Source organism: Notolepis coatsorum (assembly GCF_963971535.1).
Source record: "Notolepis coatsorum genome assembly, chromosome: 17".
Taxonomy (NCBI): Eukaryota; Metazoa; Chordata; class Actinopteri; order Aulopiformes; family Paralepididae; genus Notolepis; species Notolepis coatsorum.
The window spans coordinates 1,667,976-1,694,430 of record NC_140181.1 but is presented as its reverse complement, the minus strand read 5'-3'; the positions used below and the strand labels follow the sequence as shown (position 1 = coordinate 1,694,430).

General features: G+C 44.3%; 1 protein-coding gene across 3 annotated transcripts in view; it reads right to left on the bottom strand.

Moving 5' to 3' along the window:
* Positions 1–2,119, bottom strand: part of baz2a (bromodomain adjacent to zinc finger domain, 2A) — a 93,749-nt gene extending 91,630 nt beyond the window's left edge. For 2 of the 3 annotated variants that reach the window (XM_084332823.1, XM_084332825.1), the window contains exons 1-2: positions 2,060–2,119; positions 149–278 (exon numbers count right to left, since the gene is read on the bottom strand). In XM_084332823.1, the coding sequence (XP_084188949.1) occupies positions 149–278 (130 nt within the window). In that variant the 5' untranslated portion in view covers positions 2,060–2,119. Of the gene's footprint in view, positions 1–148; positions 279–1,954; positions 1,969–2,059 lie in introns of those variants that run through there. The other variant, XM_084332824.1, reaches the window with a different exon arrangement.
* Between the last annotated feature and the right edge of the window lie 24,336 nt (positions 2,120–26,455).

Genomic DNA, 26,455 nt, shown 5'->3' with positions numbered 1-26,455 from the left:
ACTGAAATTCTCCAGTACTGGAACCAGCAATGCAACAGCCGCTACACTGCATGCCAATATTTCTCTGATTATATACAAGAACACACAGTTTCAATATAGAGGTCTTATTCGTTATCCTGGCTCAAGGCTGAACATTGACAATACTCACTCTTCCCCTGCTGAGGGAAAGTCATGGAGGAGCCGTTAGTATAGAGAGACTCCCCCGAGGAGAGCTTCAGTCCCGGGTCTGCCGACACTGAGGGGTGGGTGCCATAATTGAAATGGTTATTTGCCTCCATCTAGAAAGAAAACAATTAGAGGAATCAAACATTAGAGGAAACTCGTTTATTTATTATTCAACACGATTTGCCAGTGGGGAGAGAGAGAGAGAGAAATACACCTGTAATAACACTATGTTGTGTAACCTATAGCATAGCTAGTTGTTTTTATTGGAGCACAGTAACGTCACCCCCGTCACTAAGTCCCTCAAACATCAACACTGTATTGTAACAGTAACAAAGGTAGCCCACAACAACATGGTGGGTTTCCAACAGTAACGGTAAACATACAGCAGATGCCAGCCAGGCCCGCATGTCCACCGACCCGGCAGCGACCATGGACAATGAGCCTGATGTCTGTGTGCTCATCACCACCTCATCAGGGCCACAGCGAGCCGTGCCACAACAAGAAGAAGCCACAAACACGGTGTACAGTTGAACAACATTGAGCTGAACGCACTATATTACAGCGCCAGTGCGCTAGTGTTGGCCCAACGGCAACGGTAGAAATATATAGCTACCGCTGGTTAATGTCCTCATCTCAATAAGGCCTGGGAGCACAACTGTTGCGAGAGGATGCAGTTAGCGAGCTAACGTTAGCTACCAGCGTCACCGTGTTGTTCACCGTCACACCGTGAGCTCTAGCCCTAACCAGCCCGGTGTGGAGCTGTGGAGCAGGGGGAGGACATGCGGGGCTCCGGCGAGATGCTCCTGGTGCTCCTAGCTGTCTGGCTAGCGTCAGTTCAGTTGTGTTGCTTGTCGCTAGATAACCTTGGAGCCGCCGCCGCGGCTGCAGTCACCGGGCCTGGTGTCTGATGCTGAGACACGGACAACACGTCGAACGGTGCGACGAGCTGGTCAACGAGCTATCAAAACAGTTGTGTCGGTGGTGTCGGTAGGTAGCCCCGCTGAGGAGCGAGACCCGAGCGTGAACTGCTTGTTGAGGCAGTTAGTGAGCTAACAGGGCTAACGCCACGGGAGCTAACAGAGCTAACGGTAGTTAACAGAGCTAATGGTAGCCAACAGAGCTAACGGTAGCTAACAGAGCTAACGGTAGCTAACAGAGCTAACGGTAGTTAACAGAGCTAATGGTAGCTAACAGAGCTAATGGTAGCCAACAGAGCTAATGGTAGCCAACAGAGCTAACGGTAGCTAACAGAGCTAATGGTAGCCAACAGAGCTAACGGTAGCTAACAGAGCTAACGGTAGTTAACAGAGCTAATGGTAGCCAACAGAGCTAATGGTAGCCAACAGAGCTAATGGTAGCTAACAGAGCTAATGGTAGCCAACAGAGCTAACAGAGCTAATGGTAGCCAACAGAGCTAATGGTAGCCAACAGAGCTAACAGAGCTAATGGTAGCTAACAGAGCTAACGGTAGCTAACAGAGCTACTGGTAGCTAACAGAGCTAACGGTAGCTAACAGAGCTAACGGTAGCTAACAGAGTTAACAGAGCTAACGGTAGCCAACAGAGCTAACGCCACGGTAGCTAACAGAGCTAACGGTAGCCAACAGAGCTAACGCCACGGTAGCTAACAGAGCTAATGGTAGCTAACAGAGCTAACGGTAGCCAACAGAGCTAACGCCACGGTAGCTGACAGAGCTAACGGTAGCTAACAGAGAGAACGCGCACAGCAGCAGCATCCTCCCACAGAACAAGAACAAGTTTCGCTCAAATTTCAATTAAAACCGTCTAACCTTTCAATCCTTGGATTTCAAAGGCATCGATGCGTTTAAGCCTTCGACTGGGCAGATATGATAGAAGATGGCACAGCGATAAATAATAAACAACAAATCGCTAACCTTTGGGTTTTAAATGATCAAACATGGCTGGTGTGCTCCAGCGCAGCCGCGATGATCACAGGGCAGAAAGAACAGCCTGCACCCAGCCTGCACAACAACCCGCTTCCGCCCACAGCGGAACACCACAATAAAAGTTTCCATGCCAAAAAAAACAAATCTATTCTCTAATATTAGTGACTTTGACAAAACATGTTGAAATGGACACGTGTAATGATAATGGTGATTGTTAGTTATACAGGCTTCCTTGAAATAAACACATCTATTTTATTATGCATACACCGTTTTATAGCAGGCTATCTGTCAGAATACAAAATGGGTCGCATACATGTTGTAGGTATCCACATAGGTGGTAACAAATTCAATTTACTCTATTTTAGATTTTTTTTTAACTCATTCAGCGCCAGCTATTATCTCCATCCTTGTAGTCAATGGGCCACGCTAAAGGATAGGCATTTTCACTGTGCGTCACAAGCTATATGCAGAGCTATATCTATATTCTATATTATTATAGCTATAGCTCATTTGACAGTCACTATCTCTCATCCAACATGTAATTAATTAATTAATACATTTGTTCATGTATACCAGGGCTATTCAACTGGCGGCCCGCAGGCCAGATCCGGCCCGCGGGATGATTCTGACCGGCCCGCCAAAGATTACATGATAATAAAAAAAAATATATATATATATATATATTTTTTTTTTTTATTTTTTTTTTTTTTTACTTTTTTCTTTTCATGTCAACGTTCACACGCACAATTGAGCCAAAAGTCACTCAATTAATGACAGATTTCATTGATAAATTGAGGGAAAACTTTGCAAGTCGATTTGATGAATTTGACATGCCCAGAGAATTGATGCATTTTGTGAGCAACCCATTTGCCAATGTAGCTGCTATTTCCACAAAAGGACAAGAGTTCCTTGCATCACTTCACATTGATGAAGGTCTCCTGCAACTTGAAATAATTGACATGCAAGCATCATCTGCTCTGAAGCAGGCACTTGAGAATGAATCCACCACAACATTTTGGATAAAGTGTATTCATGTCAACACATTCCCCAAAATAAAAACGCTGGCAATATCTGTGCTAACAATGTTTGGCTCAACATACACCTGTGAATCCAGTTTCTCTCACATGAATGCCATTAAAGCAAGCAACCGTGCCTCCTTGACAAATGAGCATTTGCATCACTGTTTGCGGGTAGCCCTCACTTCCTATGAACCCTCTTTCTCTGCCAGTGCCGAGTCAAAGAAGTGCAATCTCTCTCATTAGATGTGTGTATGTAGGCTAGGCCTGTCTGCCCCCCACCCCCCCTGATGTTTGAGAGTTAAAGGATAACTCCACTATTTTGGGAAATTAGCTTATTTAACATCTTCCCTGGAGTTAGACAAGAAGATGCATACCTTTTTTGTCTCTGTGCGTGCATTTTAGCTTTGGGAATAGATGCTCCGTTAGCATAGCTTAGCTTCATCACTGGAAGTGAGGCAGGACAGTAGCCTTACAGTGCCTTACAGTGTATTGCAAGGTCTGACATTGACCAAACTTGATATGCATGACCTTGGTGGGCTCTAGGTCAACTCCTGAAAAGGGGGTCAATGTCAGACCTTGCAATCAAAAGTTAGGGGCGCACTGAAATTATGGCAAGGGTTATTAGCCCCCTAACTTTTGATTGCAAAGTCTGACATTGACCCCCTTTTCAGGAGTTGACCTAGAGCCCACCAAGGTTATGAATGAATGAATGAAAACTTTATTTAACAGATTGCAGAATGGGTACAATACAGTACGGCTCAATACATACAATTGTTAAGGGGATGCAGACCTGAGAAAGACGTTTGTCTTGTTTCCATCAGGGTCCCCCATTTTCAATTCATATAGACATTTATGACATACATAACATACATGACATTTATGGCATAGGGACATATAGGTATTTAGTACTGATACATTTGTGACATAGGCGGTATTCAAATATACAGTACTGTTACCCCTAGATCCTGACAGAGTATATACATATGATGGGGAGGGGACTGTACATTAGGAGGGGGTGGGTGGGTGGGAGGGGAATATACATACGGCGGGGAGGGAATATATACATGCGGTGGGGAGGAGACTGTCTATTAGGAGGTGGTGGGGGTTTTGGGCATTTACGGTGGCCAGTTTCGAATTGCAGCCTCCCGTAGGTGCTCTTTAAGGGCGGTTTTGAATGTGGGCAGGGATTCACATTCCTTTACAGCTTTGGGTAGGGCGTTCCACATTGTTGTGGCATAATTGCGAAACGTGTTTAGTCCCTTGTTTGAGCCGAATCTGGGTTTAACATGATTTGTTGAGCTTCCTCTGGTGTAGTGGTTGTGGTATTCACTGACCTTTGGGAAGTATTTTGACATGTACATGGGCACCCCGGTCGTATAGTGTATCTTGTAGACCAGGCCCATTGCAAGTTGCTGTACTCTGTCGTCTACTCTAAGCCATCCTAGGTTGGCAAAGTGGGCAGGGGTGAGGTGGGTTCTGGGGTTCAGGTCAAGTAGTAGTCTGACCAGTTTGTTTTGTGATGTTTGTAATTTTGTTTTAAGCGCCTTTGAGGTGCTTTGGTACCATGAGGTGCACGCATAGTCATAGTACCCTTGAATGAGTGCTCCTGCCAGAGTCCTCAGGGTATTCTTGTTTACCAGAGAGGAGATCCGGTACAAGAATCTAGTTCGTTGGTTGACTTTTTTTATTACATTGGATGCCATTTTGTCACAGGAAAGATTTGCCTCTAGGATGGAACCCAGGTAGGTAATTTCGTCTTTCCTTGTGACAATATTGTCACCCACTGTAACTGAGAAGCCGTCGGTCTTGCTGAGTTTGTTATTTGAACCGAAGAGAATGGACTCTGTTTTGCCCATGTGTAATGATAGTTTGTTATCAGCGAGCCATATGCAGATTTTGCCTAGTTCCGTGCTGAGGGTTTTTTCAACCTGCAATTTGTTCTTGTCAGAGACCAGCAGGGCTGAGTCGTCCGCAAACAGGAACAAGTTGCAGTCACAGGCTGACGACATGTCATTTGCATAAATTAGGAAGAGTAGCGGTCCTAGTATGCTTCCTTGTGGAACACCACAGCTCACTGTGAGGGGGGGGGATAGAGTACCGTTTACCTCTACCATCTGTTCTCTCCCCTCCAGGTAGGATTGCATCCAGCTCACTGATAGGCTATCAAAACCAATTGCTTTTAGCTTGTCCATTAGAATGGAGTGATTGACAGTGTCGAAGGCCTTTTGTAGGTCCAGCATGACCATGCCGCAGTATTTGCCAGCGTCCACCTCTTGTTTGATGTGGTCGTTCAAATAGAGGAGGCATGTGTCAGTGGAGTGGGACGTTCTGAAGCCAGATTGGAATTCGTAGATTAGGTTTTTTTCCGCCAGGTACTTTTCGACCTGTTCGTAGACTATTTTCTCCATGACTTTCGAGATGGAGGTAAGAATAGAAACAGGGCGGTAGTTGCCTGGGTCTAATTTGCTGCCCTTTTTGTGTAGAGGGGTCACTCTCGCAATTTTGAAGTCCTTGGGGACGTGCCCCTGTTTTATAGAGAGGTTTATTATGTGTGTGATGACTGGGGTGATGGCGGCTGCTGCGTCTCTGAGGAATTTGGAGGGGATGTTGTCATGGCCAGTGGCCTTGTTAGGTTGGAGGGCGCTCAATTTTTTGAGTACCTCATCGGTTGTTACCATTTCAAGTTTGAAGTCGTCTTTGTGGACCCCTAGGTTTTTGTAGTATGCTACTATGTGTTCTACCCCATAATGCCCTGAGTGGGAGGGTAGTTTGTTTACCAGTGTTGTGGCTATGTTTGTGAAGAAGATGTTTAAGTAATTGGCTACATCCAGCTTGTCTGTGATGAGCGTGTTGTCCGTCTTTATGTTTATGTTTGAGAATCTGGTTTTAAGTTTTTTACTGCAGCCTAGTTGATTATTGAGTAATTTCCAAAGTTCGCGGGGTTTGTTTTTGTTTTCCTCAGTTTTGTCGTTGATGAAATTTCTTTTTGCGGTTCTGATCATGGTGTTTACGTCATTTCTTAGTCTGTTTCTTTGGATTTTTAGTTCAACCACGTGTGCTTGGAGTTCACTGTTTGAGCTTTTGGAAAGCTTTGTCTGACTTTTATGAAGTTCAGAGCATTTTTTGTCTCTGGTTTTCATAGCGGCCAGTATTTCAGTGTGCATCCATGCCTCAGCGCGATTTTTAACCCTGGTGGTTCTTATCGGTGCCATGTTGTTGAGTATTGCTGTGAATTTGGTTTTGAATCCAAGCCATGTTTCTTCAACCTGTGTACCACTGAGCTCATCTGACCAGTCCAAGCTCCCCAGTTCTAGGTTAAAGGCCTCTCTAGAGTAAGTTTTGAGGTCTCTAGATGTGACTGTTTTGTGACAGCCGGCCTTCTGTTTTAGCTTTTTGCGGGTACAGAAAATCATATAATGATCACTTAACCCGCATGCTATCACCCCTTTACTGGAGATCATGGACTTGTCAGAGGTCAAAATGAGGTCAATGGTGGTTTGTGTCGAATCGCATACCCTTGTGGGTTGTGTGATTAGCTGGCTGAAACCGTGCAGGTCAGAAAATCTACTGAAGGCCTTGAAGACGGGTGCTGATTTACGCAGCATATCCGTGTTCCAGTCCCCAATAAGAATTTTTTCTACCCCCTCCACCCCAGCTAAACACCCATCAAGTGTGTCATAAAACCCACTCTGTTCTGGTGGTCTATAGATTGTGCCTACTAGTACCGGTTTCGCCCTGTCTAATAAGATTTCAATCCAAACAGTTTCAATTTCATCATGGTTAAGGTCAGTACGGTTGATGTATTTGGTATCCTTGTGTATATACACACAGACGCCACCTCCATACTGGTTCCTATCCCTCCTGACTATTGAGTAGTTTTCAATTTCAATCTCTGGATCCTGTACAGATGAGTCTAATTTTGTTTCTGTGAAACACAATATGTTAGCCTTACCGTTTAAAAACAACTGTTTGATTTCAGCCAGTTTCGGTCTCAGGCTATTTGTATTCAGATGAAATATGTGAAGTCCATTTTTGCTTGTAATAAGTTTGATGTCGTCACAGTTGAGGTAACTCTGTTCCATTGTGTCCTGTCCTGTGGTGGGGGGAGGGGGGGCGTTGTTGCTGTTTGTGCCGTGGGTGGGGAGGGGGGGGAGGGGTGATGCTTTGTCCTTTGCTGGTGTCTGTATTCCTTTGTGTGAAAGCCCGCGATGTGGGGGGGGGGGCTGGTTGATTACAGATATGTCTGATTGTACTCCATTGTGGGGGAGGGGGGGTGCCTTTTGTCCTGGCCTCGGCCCGGGTAGACTTGCTGGCATGGCGGCCTTGGCGGGGCCAGCCAAGCTAACCGTCGGGTCCTTGGTGGTCTCGATGTCCCGCGCCGCTCTTCCTTTAGCCACTCGCCGAGTCCGCTGGGGCTTCTGTGAGGGTATGTCGCCGCTTGCTGGTCGGCTGGTGCAACTGCTGGCTGAAGCGTCAATTGCGTGGATGCTGTTGATCTCCGGCGCCGGTGTGAGGAGCGATGCCTCGCTGTTTTGTCCCCGCGACGTGCTGGGCGCCTCGGTTGTGAACCCCGGTTCCTTCCCTCTCGCTGTGGCCTCTCGTGGGTTCTTTTGCAGGGGTGGCAGAGGAGGAATGTTGCCGTTGATCATGTCGTTAGCCGCAGTATGTGTGGGTAGCCGTTGATCTGTTGTGCTGGCTGCTGCTTCTTGGATCAGCAGATTTGACTGTAGTCTCTGGTTCCGTGTCATTACGGGACCAGGGTTCTGATGAATGTCACCCGACATGAGCAGGTATAATAAAAACATTGATCTCTTATTACACTTGCCTGCCGGGGGTAATTTCTTTCGTTCCGGATTTGCAGTAAGTACTGTGTGGATGGTCGTGGCTCCGAAGGCAGGATGTTTCCTCTCCGAGCCCGTTAACAAATAGAAGTCGCAATGGGACTGCTGTTTTACGTTTTCGCTATCCTCCACTTCTGTCTGGAGTTGCTGCTTGAGTTGTGAATTCAGGTACAAATCCATAATCCACAGGAGGGAAAGTAGAAAATGCGCAAAGTACTTTGTTGTTGTTGCTCTGTTGCGTTGGTTACGGGAGCTACGTAAAATGCGACCGTCCATGTTGAAGCCGGATGCATTGGAGGTGAAGCCGGATGCATATCAAGTTTGGTCAATGTCAGACCTTGCAATACACTGTAAGGCACTGTAAGGCTACTGTCCTGCCTCACTTCCAGTGATGAAGCTAAGCTATGCTAACGGAGCATCTATTCCCAAAGCTAAAATGCACGCACAGAGACAAAAAAGGTATGCATCTTCTTGTCTAACTCCAGGGAAGATGTTAAATAAGCTAATTTCCCAAAATAGTGGAGTTATCCTTTAAGAGTGGACAATAAGTGCTAATAAGATGCTGTGATTGTTCAAGTGTTGATGTTAGAATGTTCAGATGCACATCATGCACTTGTTTGTTTTTTATTTTATTTTTATATTGAAATGTTGAAGAGGAGATGTTGCAGTTGTTGCACAGTCATAAATGAAGCACTTTTTGCAGGAGATGTTGCAGATGTGGCACATAAATGAAGCACTTTTTTTTAAAAGTATACTACTTTTGCAATGTAGTTAAATAAAAGTTGTGAAAATGTGGTTGCGTGTTGTGTCAAGTGTCCATATATTCATAGAACGGTGAGGCGCCGTGGCAGTCCGGCCCCTGGCCCCTTGGGTTTCTGACAATGTGGCCCCCTGAACAATTTAGTTGAATAGCCCTGATGTATACATTTGCGTGTTATCCCGTGGTGAATATTGTATAGTTTCAAAGTGATCCAGGCTAATTCCTGGAAGCTGAGTTATAGAGAATCAAAGGTATATAATAGGTATTATGTTTAATAATTTGTTTTGATCAAATACCTTTTTTTTTTTTTTTAACATGAAACAAAACATATCACAATACAATAATAATAATACATAAAAAGACCTCCCAGGACAATAACTTAACCCCACATGTCAAGACAATAACTGAGACAGACTGTACAGTGATCATCCTACATGGACACTCGCTCGTTCTCTTCCCCCCGCTCACCCAAGGACCTCAACGTGAGTCACACTCACAATACATTATTCAGTAATCAAAAACAAAAATCAAAACAAAAATGTCCAAACTTATATGCGTTCTTTTAACTTTGCCACTACAGCCAACCAAATTGTGATATTATATTCCTTAACCCCTATAATACGTGCCGTGGATATCTCCAAATAGATCACATCAAGGTAGGTGAGAAACCATACCTTCGGGCAGAGTTTGTCTGGGTGAAACCAACGTGAGGCAATAAAAAAAATTTCGGCTGTGAGGCCGGCCAAAATGAGTCTTTTCACCTTCTTTTTTAAGAGGTCGGTAATTGAGAGAGATCATTCAATAACAATACAGAAGGAGATACAGGTATGGTCAAAGAGAAAATGTCTGAGAGCTGAGATGTAACATTTTCCCAAAAAATCACAACAGGAGGGCATTCCCAGTACATATGCATAAATGTACCTGTGGCACCGTTTGGACACAAGGTACATAGAGAGTCAGGTCTGAGACCCATTAAATTCAATCGTCTAGGGGTTAAATAAGTCCTGTGAATAAAATGTAGATGAATCTGTTGGTGATCTGGGTTGTGTGAGGATAACCGAACATTTTCCCAGACTGCATCCCAATCAAAATCTACATCCAACTCCAGGACATCCTTTCTCCAAATCGTATCCAGGGGGAGGTCTTTATACGAGGACATGAGTAAATGGCGATAAAAGTCAGAAACGAAGCCTCTCGATGTCTCTTTGTCATAAAATAATTTGTGAAAGCGGTGATGCACTAGTGGAGCGTCCCATGGAACGCCATGAGCCTTCAGAGCTGCTCTTATTTGTAAATAAAAGAAAAAGGAGGTTCCGGGAAGATCATATCCGTTGGATAGATCCTGGAAAGAGCGGAGACCAGAGTTATCGAAGATATCCCCCAACGTGTGGATGCCTTTCTTTTCCCATCTAGGGTACCTAATAGGTTGTTGTCCAATAAGGAGAAGATTGTTATTAAATACAGGGGAATGCGTGTGCCATTGATGGTGTTTAGTACCCACTTTCTGAGTGTCACGCCAAGTCTGGATCACATGTGTGATAAGAGGGCCAAATCGTAATTTACATTGTTTAATTGATATGTTGGTATACACAATATCCTGAAGTCTATATGGGGACACCAACTTCTCCAATGGTCGCCAAGATACAGCTGCTTGAGCGTCAAACCAAGTGATCAGAGAGAAAGCTTGAAAATAATATTTAAAGTCTGGAAATGCTAAGCCCCCATCGAGTTTACTCCTTTGGGCAGTTGATCTCTTCAAGCGTGGGCGTTTATTGTTCCAAACGAATTTATATGAGGCAGAGTGCAATTTCTGCCAGTAACCAACAGGAGGAGGTAACGGGTGCATGGAGCTGATAAAATTGATTCTGGGTAAAATATTCATTTTAATTATTGACGCACAGGCCTGTAATGATTTTTTTTATTTGGACCATCTGTTGAAGTCATTCGTAATCCTGTCACCCAAGCTAGAGTAATTATACCTTACCGTCTGGCTAATAGTGGGGAATATTTCGATCCAGAGACATTTAAAGTGCTCCACCATAAGTATGTTTGCCGGTAGGATGGTAGCCTTCGCAGGCTCATTAAGTGGAAGAAAAGCAGATTTTGGCCAGTTGATCTTAAAGCTGGACAGGCTGCCAAATTCATCTATCACACCGAGCAGATGAGGTAGAGACGGAGGGATTCTGCATAAACAGGAGTACATCATCTCTGCGTATAAGCTAATATGGTGATGTGTGCCCTGAATTGAAATAGGAGATATAATTTGGGATTGTCTTATGTATTGAGCTAGAGGTTCGAGGGATAAAGCGAAGAGTCCGGGACTAAGAGGACAACCCTGTCTAGAAGAGCGCGAGCAGAGTGGCGAGCAGAACTTTCCCATTAAGATCATGGCCGAAGGCCCTGTGTATAGAACTTTGATCATATGAATGAAACCCTCACCCAACCCCATCCTTCTAAGAACTGCCCATAAGTCAGACCACTCCAATTTGTCAAATGCCTTCATTGCGTCCAAGGACATGACTGCTGTAGGGACTGCAACATCCTTGCTGGCATTAATCACGTGCAGTAACTGTCTGATGTTGTCAGTAACCAGGCGGCCTCTTATGAAGCCGGTCTGATCAGGGTGAACTAGAGATGTCATGTGCTTTTGAAGTCGGGTGGCTAGAACCTTGGCATATAGCTTAAGATTGGCTCCGAGGAGACTTAGGGGCCTGTAGCTGCCACATTCGGTGGGGTCCTTATCCTTCTTGAGTAAAACAGATATGAGCGCCATATTGACATCTCTAGAAAAATTGCCCTCTTTGATTGAGTGTAAAATCATTGAGAGTAATAAGGGACAGAGTACATCCCAGAATGCATGATAGAGTTCCGGTGGAATGCCGTCCCATCCGGGAGCCTTGCCCCGTTGCATATCCGCAATCGCCTCTCTAAGTTCAACCAGCGTGATAGGTGCAGCTAACAGCCTAGCACTATCTTCTGAGATCTGTGGTAGGTTGATTTGATCAAGAAAATCCTCCAGCTTGGTATGATCAAAGACCACCTCTGACTTGTACAGGTTGGAATAAAAAGATCGAAGTGTATCATTAATCTTTTTGGGGTTGGTGGTTACCTCCCCCTGTTGGTTCTTAATGGAAGGGATATCCGCAAATTGCTCACTGGCACGTATCTTCATAGCTAGTAGGTGACTAGGCCTGGAGCCGTGAAAGTAGTAGTGCTGTCTTGTTCTGTGCATCTGAAATTCAGATTGTTGTCTTAAAATGGAGTAAATCTCTTTTTTCACTACCTTAATTTGAAGCTCCAGTCGGCTAGAGTAGTTGTGCTGCAAGGAAGAGATCAACATGGCTTGAAGCTTTTCCAGTTCCTCCAGCTTGGAGAGACGTCCCTTGCGGAGATTGGATGCAAAGAGAGTAGTGTTACTTCTGATAAAACCCTTAACCGAATCCCATAGAATTCTGTGGTCCTGTACAGAGCCAGCATTAAACTGCAGGAATTCAGTGAGCTTCTCTTTAAATTGCAAATTAAACTCTCAGTTTTTCAGAAGTGTTGAGTTAAAACGCCATCTAGGGGCACGGGATGTTATTTTACTGAGTGAACCTTTGAGGAGGATACCTTTGTGGTCTGAAAGTGCTATGGGCAATAGGTCAACATCAAAGCTATCAAAGAGATGTGGGGAAGAAAAAACATAATCAATTCTGGAAGAGGTCTTATGTCTCGACGAGAAGAAGGAGTAATCCCTCGCGGATGGGTTGAGCGAACGCCACATATCAATTACCCCTGTGTCCTTAGACCAGGCCTGTAGGGCTGTGGTAGCTTGCTTCTGATCAGAGTTTTCCGCGTGATTGGATCTATCAATCAGTGGATCCCAAACTGCATTAAAATCAGCTCCTACTATTAATGAGTAATCAGGTAGTTTCAACATAGCTGAAGTTAGTACAGCATAAAAGTTAGCGTCATACAAATTAGGGGCGTATGCAGAAATCAGTGCAATTTTCCGGTTAGAGCATTCTATTTTAGCAATAGTGATTCGACCATTTGCATCAGACCACACATCTAACAGTTTAATATTCAAATTTGTCTTCGCTATTATGGCTACCCCTCGGGCCTTGGTGCTAAAAGAAGAAGAACTTATGTTATGATCAAATGTATTTGCCAATTTTGCGTTATCCGCCAATAAAAGATGCATTTCATTCAGTAAAGCCAGATCCACTTGCTTCCTTTTTAGCCACGTTAGTACACTTGTGCGTTTATGCGGTATATATACCCCCTGTATTCCAGATCAGGATATTCAAATGAGCCATAGTCTAAAAAGGATGCAGTCTGATTGAATGGAGTTCGTTTGGAGTAGAACACTATAATAGATACATATTCACTTGTTAAGGTTCTATTGAGTACCGAGCGTGAGCGTGAAAACAAAAATAAAACAGAGCGAGTCGACTGGAAAGAAAAACAAAAAACAACACAATCCCCCATTCCCTCCCCCCTCCCCCCCACTTCTATGTCTTCTCCTATCCGGAGATTAAGCTGCATCCCACCTGGTCGTTTGCAAACTAAAACGCAAACAGCCAGGTAAAAAGCAGACTTCCTTCTCAGTGGCTACACGCCACACTCCCACAACAATAACAAAAAAATAATAATTAAATGCCTCACTTTGACGACCGTTCGGCGCCGTCTAATATGGTGCTAGAGGACCAAGGTTTGTTGACAAACCGATGTGTCTTTGTAGAGCTATATCTATACTTTATAGTATTGCTATCTGTCCATTCTCATTGTCACTTGAGTTCATAAAGAGTCCCTTCAAAATAACTTAAAGGGAAAAAAAAATCCATCAATAGGTTGTCATTTTATAGCGCCGTGAATATAAGCTTTATCGCAGATTTCATCTCATATATTTTCTGGAAAGCTACTTATAGAGCTAAAGGCTACTAACGTTATATTCAACGGCATTTCTGTTGTATATATTCTAATGAAATAACACAAACTGCTTATGAACTGGACTATCCCATAGCATCTATGGATGAAAGGGGGGCGGCGGGGAACGTCGATTAGTATTATTGATTACCAATAGAGTGTCCGTGGAAGTAGCCACATTCACTGATCGAATGCTTGCGTCTCACAACAATGTCTAATCCGGTTGTAATTTAGGTGAATAAGGTCTTACCGTCAGCCCGTGGGATACCCTACAGCATTTCCCCGTTATCGACCAGCATCTGGTAGATCGATATGTCCATTGGTTGATGATAAATCCCCTTATTCCACGGTGAGATCTGTGATTCGAAACGTGATACACGGTTCATGATGTTCGCTTGGGATTAGAGTAATATGATACTCTGTTGGAGGGTAAAAAAAAGAAATCCATTCGCCCACAATAATACTGCAGTGGAGCGATGGCGCCCCTAAGAGGATCTGGCCGGTATTGCATGTTGCCGATTCCACAGAGTCGGGTAGATCTGCAGAGTCGATCGGCGATCTTGATCCGGTTATTAATATGGAATAAAACAATAACAACTTGCCACAGCTATATACGTGGCTCTGGTCCACAACGCATGGATTCGAAACACGTATTAACTCGTGGCTGGTCCCCATTTTAAAGGTAGAAGAAAATAATAATAATAACAATAATAATAATAATCATTATCATTATTATTAAACCGTAGGGGTTTGATTGAGTTTAAACAAAGAGTCCTAGAGCAGGATCAATAGTAATGTTAAGATAGAGATACATAAACATATGTGCATATACACACACACACCTACAACTGAATGATAGCAGAATGATAACAAGTGGGCAGCACATCCTGCAAACTGGGGAGGGCGCAACATTGACTATTAGTCTGTTATTTCTTAAAGTTCGCTCTTAAAACTCAGAGCAGAGGGTACCTGCCAATGTACAGTTTCCTCCCCCTCAAATGTATGTATTCTCTTCTGGAAACTCTGTCTGTAAATAAACAGCACTGAATATGTGTATATCCTGCATGTCATAAATGTATGGATGCAATAGCACTGTATATCTGCATGTAACAAATGTTATAAATTGAAATTGAAAATGAAAATGGGGGGCCCTGATGTAAACAAGACCAACGGTTTTCTCTGGTCTGCATCCCCTCAACAACTGTGTGTATCGAGCCACACTGCATTGTACCCATTCTGCAATCTGTCAGCAAAACTTCCAACCAATCAAACCTTTGCCTGCAGCTTGGGGGTAGTGCAATTAGTCTGCCGCACCGGGTGGGGGCGATGTGCATGAGTTCGTCCGCCATCACAGCGAGTTCAGAGTTCAACATGTAGATGGGCAGATAGTGACGCGTCTGGTCGCCGACGCAGCCAGGTGCTGGGCGTGACGTTTAACGATAGTGTAAGAACATGGCCAATGAAATTACAAGACCCCCATTCATGAAATAAGTAAGCAGAAGCATCTCGGCGGCGGTCATAAACATGACGGTATTATGTTTCATCATGAAGGCATCAAATGGGGGGGGGGGGTCGTTTTGTGATGCTCTGATCGTCAGCAACGGCATATGTTTTGAATACTACATACGTTGATCGTTGCGATCGATGTGAAATCATTGTTGGATCAAAGTAGGATTGATGTCATATAGTCCTTACCTTTGCTAGGAGTTATTTCAAAATGAATATTCCAATTGTCTGATCGCAATTTCCAGACTGTCAGGATCTGAAGGATCTGAATTTTCTGGAGGATCTGAACTTTCTGGACAGTCCTCTGGCGCCCCCGGGCGGTCTGTTTGCGGTGCTACAGGCCGCCGCCTTTCGTATGGACTTTTGTGTACACGTATTGTCAAGTCTGTTGTCTGTCTTGCTCCCTGTGTATCTCCCATTAGTCCAGATGTTCTAGTCTCCCTTGTATTCCCTGTGTTGTTATGTTACAATGTTTATTCCTGCCTGTTGTTCGGTGTCTAGTCTTCTTCCCTTGTATGCATGTGTCCTTCCTGTCAGCCCCCAGCTGTTCCTTGTTGTCTAATTAGTACCTGTATATATTCTCCCCGCCCCTGTCTTCCAGTGTCGCGTCATTGTTTGTAATTAGATTACGACGTCAGTACCTTCCTGTGCTGTTCATCCTCCCTTGTCTATTCCTATCTTATCATATTCACCGTTGTTATTATTATCAACGTTGTGGTTGTGTTTCCACACAGCACCCTTCCGTGCTGTGCTCTCCACGTTTGTTATCATGTAAACTGCCAGCTTATGCTGAAGTACTATTCTCGTTTTTGTTTGTAGTTAAAGCCTTGTGATCAACAAGTAAAGCCTTTTGTCAACTACATCCCGGTTTGTCCTGCCTGTCTCTCTTCCTCGTCCTGCGATTGAATCCTACACTCTCCTGAACTCTGAATCCTCACACAGACGCGTTCCAAGTTGCTCGAATGAAGTGTTTCACTTGCCGGGGTCCAAATGATCCGCCCGGACCATATAAAATGTAACACACAGTTGTGTGAAATAAGATTTCAAAGGGTAGGCGATACTGCCACCTAGTAGGATTCGGCCGGCATTGCACTCTCAAGGACTCAGAATGAGTTCCAATGATAACACTGTGGTCCGTGAGAGTGAATAGAATATTAAAATTGAAAAAAAGGGCGGTCAGGTGGCGTAGCGGAGATTGCGTTCGTCACCAACGCTGGAGACGCTGGGTTCGCGTGTTCGAATCCAGCTCCCGGCGTTGTCACCAGCTTGGCTGGCCGTTCACACTAATACAATTGGCAGTATTAGGGGGTGGGGAAAACTGGCGGGTGGGTCCTGGGCGTTGCGGACAGCGACCCCTACAGTTCGGTCGGGGCGCCTGCTCAGCGAGGGTAGGATCTGGAGAGAGGTAGTGCGGCCTCCCACACGTTACACTCTCCCAGTGAGAATCTGCGCGGCCAGGCTGGCTGCCGGCTGGCTGCACATGCGTCGGAGGAAAGCATGTGACAGTCTTCGGCCTCTTGGACCAACAGTAGGGGCGGGGGGGTGCGCAAAAAACAACCAGGAAGGGGGTTGGGAATTGGCATAACGACTAACAGTGGGATGGGAGAAAAATCGGAAAAAAGGAGGGGGAAAAAAAATTAAAAAAATTAACGAGTATACTCGTTATTGGCGGTCAAGCGATGGCGGCCAATTACGAGTATACTCGTTATTGGCGGGGAATGAGTTAATACTTTCTCAGTATTTTTAAAAGCCCATACTTTTACTTCTACTTTAGTATATATTTTAACCTCTTAACTCATTCAACGCCAAACACGTAATATTACGTGTTTCCTCGCCAACACTTGAGCACCAAACGCGTAATAATTAGTGCTGTCAAACGATTAAAATATTTAACTCGATTAATCGCATGATTGTCCATAGTTAACTCGCGATTAATCGCAAATTAATCGCATTTTTATTTTACATTTTTTTTTACCTTAAAGGGGAACTATCTTATAAATGGCCTTTTTGAGTGTTTAGCATTGTTTCCTAGCTATGTGAACTTATATTAATATGATCTATGTCTCAAAATTCTCATATTGGCACATTCTTCCAATTCTCCTCTCACAATATTCACCCTCACTGAACTGAGTCATTTGAAAATGTGATGATTTGTGATGTCAGAGAGACACCGCTGCATGTTAATGTTGAGATACAAGATGAGCTGCACACAGTGGTTGGAGCCCAGGCTCAAAACGGCTTAAGATCTTGAGGTAGAAAAATGCTGTTTTTGAGGACTTGATTAGAAATACAAAACAATGAATAAAAAATATATATATATTACAGAGGTGTTCCATAGACTCACAGGAATTGTGTAAAAGTGCCCAAATAGTGAAAGAAATAGTAAAATAGTTCCCCTTTAAACAGATCTTTTTCAAGTTCCAAGTTTTAATACTCTTATCAACATGCGAGTCAACAAATGCTTGCTTTGTGCAGCCATTTAACACAAAAGGATGACTCTCATGCATTGCAAATTTGCATCAAATTCAAAACAGAGTGATGCACAAAATAACTTAAAAGAAAATAATAATTTAAAACAATGAATAAAGTGTGCATGAAATAATAGGGGAAAGAAAACGTTAGGAACTTGTTACATTCACACACACAAGGGCTGATTAATCACACACCCCCCTCTCTCCCTCACACACACACTCTCCCAGCTCTTTTTCTCTTTTGCCCCTTCCTCATCTCTCTCACCCCCCTCTCTCTCTATATCTCACACACACACACACACACACACACACACACACACACACACACACACACACACACACACACACACACACACACACACACACACACACACACACACACACTTCAGAAACAAACATAGTATCAATGAGAGCATCAATAATACACCTGAGTGAAGTCTAGTAAAAAAAAAAAAAAAAAAAAAAATAATTTTTAGTTAATCTTGAGTTAAAAAAATTAGTGGCATTAATAGAATCGGGAGTTAACGCGATATTAACGCGATATATTTGACAGCCTTAGTAATAATACGTTTTTAGATCCTTTGATCTTTTTCCTTTGATCCCCGTTCTAAATCATCATCCGGATCATTCTAGCCATCCCTGGCTCGTTTGCCTACGTTGGAATTGCAATGCCGATCAAATATCACCAGGTGGCAGTACTACCTTTGAACTGGAATGGCTTGGTGTGGATACACGTTTTCCTTTTATTTTTTTGGTAAGGGCACCTCCTCCTGCTTGAACAGAGATATACAGCGATCGCCTCGAAATTCCGTTGCCGAAGCGTATTTCCCATTGAAACGCGTGTATAGAGAGTATTCAGAGGCAGCTTCTGTCACACCATATTTGGAAAGTTTGATTGATTGTAGCCACGCCCCCTCTGATTGGTCGAGATGTTTAAGGGGGCGGGACTTAGGGGTATGTGATACCTTATAAGGGCATATAGCCAAGTTTGATGGATTGTAACCACGCCCCCTTTTTGAGATGATTTATGACCCCTTAGGGCTTCTCTGATTGGTCGAGAGGTTCAAGGAGGCGGGACATCCGGTTTAGGAGGCGGGACATCCAGTTTCGGAAGGGGAGGGGTTGTAAGGACGGGGACTTCCGTTTTTAGAATTTTTTTCAAAATAATATTTTTTTTTTATTTTTATTTTTTTTCAAAATAAAAGTTTTTCAAAATAAAAGATTCAAAAATAAGTTTTTTTTTATTGCCAGAAATAAAAGATTCAAACGTTTTTTTTTTCAGATTGTATTTGTGTATTCCAAGGTTTTCAGATTAAACATTTCACAATATGTATTTGTTCAAGTTCAAGTTCTTTAATAGTTGTCATACAGAAGTACAGAATACTTTCATACAAAATGCTTCTTACTGTTACGCTCCAGAGACTGTGCTAGACAAGATAGTATCAAATAACATAATATAGCATGTAATTTAGAAGAAGAAAAATGAGGTCACAGTGTTCGGTATAGACATATGTACAATGTTCTGAGTTACCATATAATATACAATACTATGCAGTGTACTAATGTACAGTACTATCTAGTGCAAAGCAGAAATGGGATGAGGTACAATTTTAGGTACAATTTACAGTAAGGTGTACGAGTTGTAGTGCAATCCTTCATCAATAAATATAAAGTGTGGGGAGTGGGTGCTACAGTGTGTTTGTTTAAAGTGGGTGTGTGCTATAAAGTGTGTGGAGTGGGTGCTACAGTGTGTTTGTTTAAAGTGAGTGTGTGCGTGTGGATGTGTGTGCTATGTGCGTTTGGTGGTTGTTGTTGTGTAGTGTTCGTTCATTGTTCGTTTAGCAGCCTGATGGCCTGGGGATAGAAGCTTCTTCTGAGTCTTTCTGTGCTCGCCTTGAGACTCCGGTATCGCTTGCCTGACCGCAGCAGTTCAAAGAGGCAGTTGTTCGGGTGACTGGAGTCTTTAATGATTCTCTTAGCCTTGCCCGTGCAACGCTTGTTGTAAATGTTCTGGAGGGTGGGGAGCCCCCCTCCAATTGTGCGTTCGGCTGAACGTGTCACTCTTTGTAGTCTGCTTCGGTCTTGTGCAGTGCTATTCCCAAACCAGGAGGTGATGTTGCCGGTCAAGATGCTCTCAATTGTACATGAGTAGAAGTTCTTAAGGATCTTCTGACTGACTTGGAACTTCCTTAGGCGCCTGAGGAAGTAGAGGCGTTGTCGTGCCTTCTTCACAACACTGTCAATGTGTGTGGTCCATGTCAAGTCCTCGGATATGTAGGCTCCGAGGTACTTGAAGCTGTTGACTCTCTCAACCGGTGCCCCGTCGATGCTGAGGGGGCTGTAGTCCTTGACCCCCGACCTCCTGAAGTCCACAATCATCTCCTTTGTTTTGCTGACGTTCAGGGAGAGGCTGTTTTCCTGGCACCATCCCGCCAGGACCTTGACCTCTTCCAGGTAGGCCCTCTCGTCGTTGGCAGAGATCAGGCCCACCACCACTGTGTCGTCAGCAAATTTGATGATTGTATTGCTACTCCGCTGAGCCACACAGTCGTGTGTGTACAGGGAGTAGAGGAGGGGACTCAGAACACAGCCCTGGGGGGCCCCTATGTTGAGGGTGATGGATGAGGAGGTGCAGTTGCCTGCTCTCACCACCTGGGGTCTGCCAGTCATGTGTATCTTAAGAATATAGTTTCACAATAAGTATTCCAAAAGTCTTAAGAAAAATACAATATCTTCACAATATGTATATGTGTATTCCAAGGTTTTCAGAATAAACATTTCAAATGTGTGTATCTTAAGAATAAATGTGTGTGGGTGTGTGTGTGAGTGTGTTCAGACACTTGTGTGTGTGAGAATTAAGTTACAGAATTAAGAATAAAATACATTTTGTGTATTCCAAATGCCAAATGTAAAATACAATGTATTATTCTTCAGAAATGTTCAATAGCCGTTCTGTCAGTATGCTGTTTGTGAGTAGAAAGTGCTTTCTTCCAAGTGGTGAGTGTGTGTAGATTTGTTTGAGTAGAAAGAAAATGTGTGTGTGTGTAGAAAGAATTCTCCCTCTCAGTAGACTGTCTCCACTCCGTAGGCTGAAATGACGCTCTGGAGGTTCACTGCAGTTCTGAAACTGTCACGATTCTGAAAGTGACACCCCCTTAGCTGTCATAGAGGCTGGGGTGTATGGATAGTGAATAGGGAAGCCTAAAACTAGTGTATGCAGCTTCTGTCAAGTCTAATAGATTTACGACGTGTCTTACTTCCCCCTTTCTGCAGAGGCGTGTGTGTCTGGGTGTGTGTCTGTGTGTATGTTTGTGTGATTTTTTTTTTAAAGAAAATTACAAATGTAATGTGCCTATATTTTTATAGTTTCATATGGAAGAGTGTGTTTAAGCAAAAGTCTAAATAAAAAGAAAATACAAATGTAAATGAATAATAGGCTGATTTGTTTGAAAAAGAGTGATAACTTGTAAATAGGGGTTCTAACTAACCACAATAAGTATGTATGTATGTATGTATGTATGTATGTATGTATGTATGTATGTATGTATGTATGTATGTATGTATGTATGTATGTATGTATGTATGTATGTATGTATGTATGTATGTATGTATGTATGTATGTATGTATGTATGTATGTATGTATGCATGTAGGTATGTATGTATGTTTGTATGTATGTAATATGTAGTGTTTGTGTGTGTGTCTGTGTGTGTGTGTGTGTGTGTGGAGGATTTTTTTTAAAGAAAAATACAATATGTCTATAAAGTGTAGAATATCACAATCTTTAGACAAATGTGTTCGGAAAATATAAGTGTAGATAAAATATATGGGTGTTACAGCATGCTGTTTTGCCAACGGGGGACAGGACTGTGTTTAAGTTATATGCAAGGGGGCTAAGTTCTCCTAGATGGCTGCCTCTCAAGGGTGGGGGGCTGATTACAACCACCGTTGTAAAACCGGTGAAGCGTTTTATTTTTAAAATAGATTCTTTAAAAAGGTTGCATTACAGTGTTTTTTGTATTATTATTCACATTAATTATAAAAGTTATATTACACTAGTGATAGCTTAAAGAGAGTTGTGCTGAAAAGATCCGTCTATGTGGGTCTGTGTGTCTGTGAGGATCTGTGTGTGTGAGGGGTGTGAACAGGGGCCCTGTTATAGGTGTTAAAACACCGCATGGGGCGTGAAGTTTATCAGTTTAGAGGACATGCAAACTCAGATGTTACAGGCAACATTCAAATGGTTTATATCTTTGTAACATGAAAGTTAGTGTACAACATTATACTCGTAGCATATTTTTAGTTCACACAATGGATGGGTTCACATAAATTTATTGTGAAGACAATGTATTTAAAAAAATATTCCCTATAGAGGGCGGAGCTGAGCGATCATGGAGTAGACGTGTTTCACATGAGCTCCTTTCTACCGTGCTGAATATACGTTTCTCCCCATTAGTCTTTATTTTATTTTTATTTGTTTTTTATCTGTTTGCTAGGTCGTCGTGTTTAGTATACTGTCGTCGACTTTTTTCGACTTTCTGCGATGTCGGTGGTGGAAACCAGATCCATGAGCGCCCCAACCAGCAAACCACCACCGGGCCTGGCCGCATCGTCGCCCGGTGTCTGTGAGATTAGCGATGCTGTGCTCTTGGTCATGACCAAGCTACACGCAGACTCTGAGACACGCTTCGCTGAAGCACAGAAGAAAGTGTTGGCGGATTTTTGTGTCAACCTCCATCGTGAGATAGCAGAAGAAATACGGCTGGCGGTAGTCCCGCTGATAGACAAGATGGAGTCGATGCACGCTGTCTCCTCGGCTAATGCTAACGAACTAGCTATGCTAACGACGGAGGTATCATTACAGGGCGAGAAGATGGTGGGTCTCGAGTCCGCCCTGCTGGCTAGGCAGTCTGAAGTCAACAAACTGCAGTCGGCAATGGAGGAGATGCAGTCCCGGGATAGACGCCACAACGTCAGGATTGTTGGAGTACCGGAGGCCAGCGGTGAAGGCCGTCTCTCTGAGACCATGCCCGAATTGCTGCAAAAAATACTAGGAACTGACGTCCTCCCCTCGCCTCCTGTCTGTGAGTCGGCCTACAGGGCGGGCAGGTTTTCTCCCGGCGTGAACAAAGAGCCGAGGCCCATCATAGTCAAGCTGAACAGGCTTCAGCAGAGAGAACTCATCATGCGGTCGGCTCGTACCAGAAGGGGTAATCTGAGGCTTGGCGATCACAAAGTGGCCATTTTCGAAGACTTTACGCCGGAGGTTCAAGCACAGAGAGGCGAATACAAGGTGGTCCTGTCCAGGCTATGGAAACTAGGCCTGAGGCCCACGCTATTCGCTCCCGCGAAATTATCTGTGTTGGAGAAGGTCGATGGTCTGCGTTCATTTTGGTCGTTGGCTAAAGCGAAGGAATATCTCGAGGGGATACCCGAGACTGTTGCTTGATATCTATGTCGGGTGAGTGACTTGGCGGTGTGGGCCTATATACATTGATAGGGCCGACTATTCACAAATACTTGCTGTCATGCCCAGACACTCTAACTGTCCACTGCCCATCCAACTAGCGGGACTTCCCAATGACTTCTGTTACTTGCTAATGCTGACCTCATGGTCGTACTTGTGTATCGCCTCTTTGGAAGCTAGCGAGCTAGCTGAACAATGTACATAACAGACTCTAACGTGCTATCCGGATTCATCACTAGCTCACGCGCTAGCCTCGGGCTAGCTAGCGGGCTGCGTCTATCGCCTGCGTGGAGTCGTTCGAGACCCGTTAATAGTGACGCACTTTGGTTGTTGTTGCTGTATAAGTGTGATCGGCTCGCACAATCCAACGGTGATCGGGTCCTTAACTAAATTCTTGTATGCTGTTATTTTTATATCCATGCTGTTTTGAGCTTTGGGCTCCGGTAGGAGAAGATCGGTTGAATATGATACAAGATATGATAACAGGTTTTGTCAGATATTGCCTATTATCATCCCCGGGTTAATGAATGTGTTTAATTGTGCCTGATCAGAGGGACTGTTACAGATGTGCACTTTGACCATAACCCCCTTTTCCCCTTCTTATTATTGTCGTTGTTTAAATGGCATTTGTTTGCACAATTTACCTGGAACCCGATCCTACCTTAGACTACCGGCTGGTATACTCTAATTTAATTTTGTTTTGGATTTTTCCTTTGTCCATTTGTGCTATAACATTGCGTCGTTGATGTGCAGACTCCGAAATAGATGGTTGCAGGGTTGATGTTGAGTTGTTATATAATAATGACTATATTTAATTTTTTTTCCATTATAAGTTATCTCATGTTAAGGCCTAGGCTCACGGTGGTTTTCGACCGATATCTTTATTGAAACAATAGATGATAACGGGTTGTGTCAGATATTGCCTATTACCATCCCCGGATTAATTAATGTGTTTAATTCTTTTCTTACATAGGTTATGTCATTTCAGCCGTTGTGCCTGATCAGAGGGACTGCTACAGGGGTGCACTTTGACCATACCCCCTTTTTTTCCCTTTCTTATTATTGTCATTGTTTAATTGACATCTGTTCACACAATTTTGCACAATTAACCTGTGACCCGATACTGCCTTAGACTATCGGCTGGGATGCTTTAATTTAATTTTGTTTTGAATTTTCCTGTACCCATTTGGGCTATAACATTGCGACGTTGAAGCGCAGATTCGGAAATAGATGGTTGCAGGTTGATGTGGAGTTATTATTTAATAATGGCTATTTTTACCATTATGGTTGTCTCATGTTGGGGCCAAGGCTCAGGTGGTTTTCGACCGATATCTTTATTGAATTTTATTTTTATTATTATTTGTGTTTATTGGACTAGTGGGGGTTTACTCAGGGGTTTATCTAGAGGGGGGTTGGAGTGGGGAGCGTCTTATTGGATCCATGTCTCTAGTGGGAAGTGATAGGAAGATGACCATCCTCAGTGGATGGGGCATAGGGTGGGGACTGGAGAGTGGGTATAGGAGGGCTTATAATAGGACGGGTGGGTTAGGGTTTAGAGTAGAAGGTGGGGGGGTTGTAACTGGGGTGGTATTTTCATGTGTTTTATGTGCTGTTGTCTTATATGTGTGTAATTGTTCCTCCTCTGTACTCCTGGGATTGACCGTCTGGGCCCGCCTGGATCAGCGCCTCGAGCAGTCTAGCTACACTGGTATGTTCTCTACGCATTTAGAGAAGCTCGACCATGGCTAAATTGAATATTTTAATTTGGAACGCAGGAGGGCTTAACGCCCCACACAAGCGTGCCAGTGTCCTTTGGCTATTGAAGAGGAGAAATATTGACCTTGCTCTCCTTAGTGAGACGCATTTATTGGTAGGTGATGTGTCAAGACTGGCAAATCGGCAATATCACATTATCTCCTCATCCTCAGCCGATGATAAGACGAAAGGAGTTGTCATAGTTACAAGACGTAACCTTGATATCAAAGTCCTGGACGTATGGCTTCCGGTTCCGGGTCGGAGGGATGTGACCGTCTTTGAGCCACGCTGCCGCTCCCGAACTTTTATTTTACTTTAAAAAGCCTCTTTTTTTATTTTCAAGGTGATTGAACCACTAATATACAACATCCGTATCTAAGACTGTACTATTCGACCCAAAAAGGAAAAAGAATAACGAGCATGATGAATGCACGAGTCTTGAGAAGCGAGACCGCCCCTGTGGATGGGGCTACCATGGCTAAGCTAATGGATGAGCTCAAACAGGCCTTCACCACGGAGTTCCGAACGTTTGCTGCCTCGCTCGAGACTAGACTCGACGGCTTCCAGCAGGAGGTCGCAGACCATACCCAACGCCTGACCTCCGTGGAGGACGGCATGAATAGGTGGTCGGACAGGATGGTGGAACTAGAAGACAGATGCACAGCTCAGGATATAGTCATCGACAAGCTAAGAAACAAGCTAATTGATGTTGAATCACGTAGTCGGCGTTCTAACATTCGCATCCTGGGCCTGGACGAATCCCTGCACAGCAACCGTCCCAGTGTCTTTTTCGCGGAGGTCCTGGTGGAAATCATGGGGAAAGATGTCCTCGCTACACCACCGGAGCTTGACCGATGCCACAGGACGCTAACACCCAGACCAGCACCAGGCTCCAGGCCTAGGGCCGTAATTGCCCGCTTACATCACTACAAGATCAAAGAGACTATTATCCTGGAAGCTCGCAAGAGGAGGGGGAATCTGACATACAGAGGGAAACCAGTCGCTATCTTCGAAGATTATCCCCCCGAGGTGGTCGAGCAACGTTCACAATACCGTGATGTCATGGGGCCCCTGTACAAGCGCGGATTTAAACCATCGCTCCAGTTCCCTGCGAAGCTAATCATCCGAACCAAGGAGGGCAGGCTGCATCTACCGTCGCCCAAGGACGCCGTGGACTTCCTGAGGGCCCGACCCAGAGGGACCTCGACACCGGCTTCGCCAGGTCAAGACGCAGACCCGACACCGGCTTCACCAGGGCGAGACGCGGGCATGACGCTGGCCCCACCGGGGCGAGACGCGGACCCGACACCGGCTTCACCAGGGCGAGGCGTGGGCCTGATGCTGGCTCCACCGGGGCGAGTCGCGGACCCGACACCAGCTTCACCGGGGCGAGACGCGGACCCGACGCTGGCTCCACCGGAGCTGAACGTGGACCCGACACCGGCCTCATCAGTTCCTGACGGGGTAGTAGCGATGGAGCGTTAGCATACTGCTACGGCTATCACACAGAAAGGGGTCGCATTTGGTATCTTATTACATATGTGAGTATGGATGAATACCTGACATTAGGCCTCGCCTGGAAAGTTATCTTTTTATTTTTCTCTCGCTATCTGACATAAGGGGAGGGGGGGGACAAGTATGTTATATATGACTGTTGT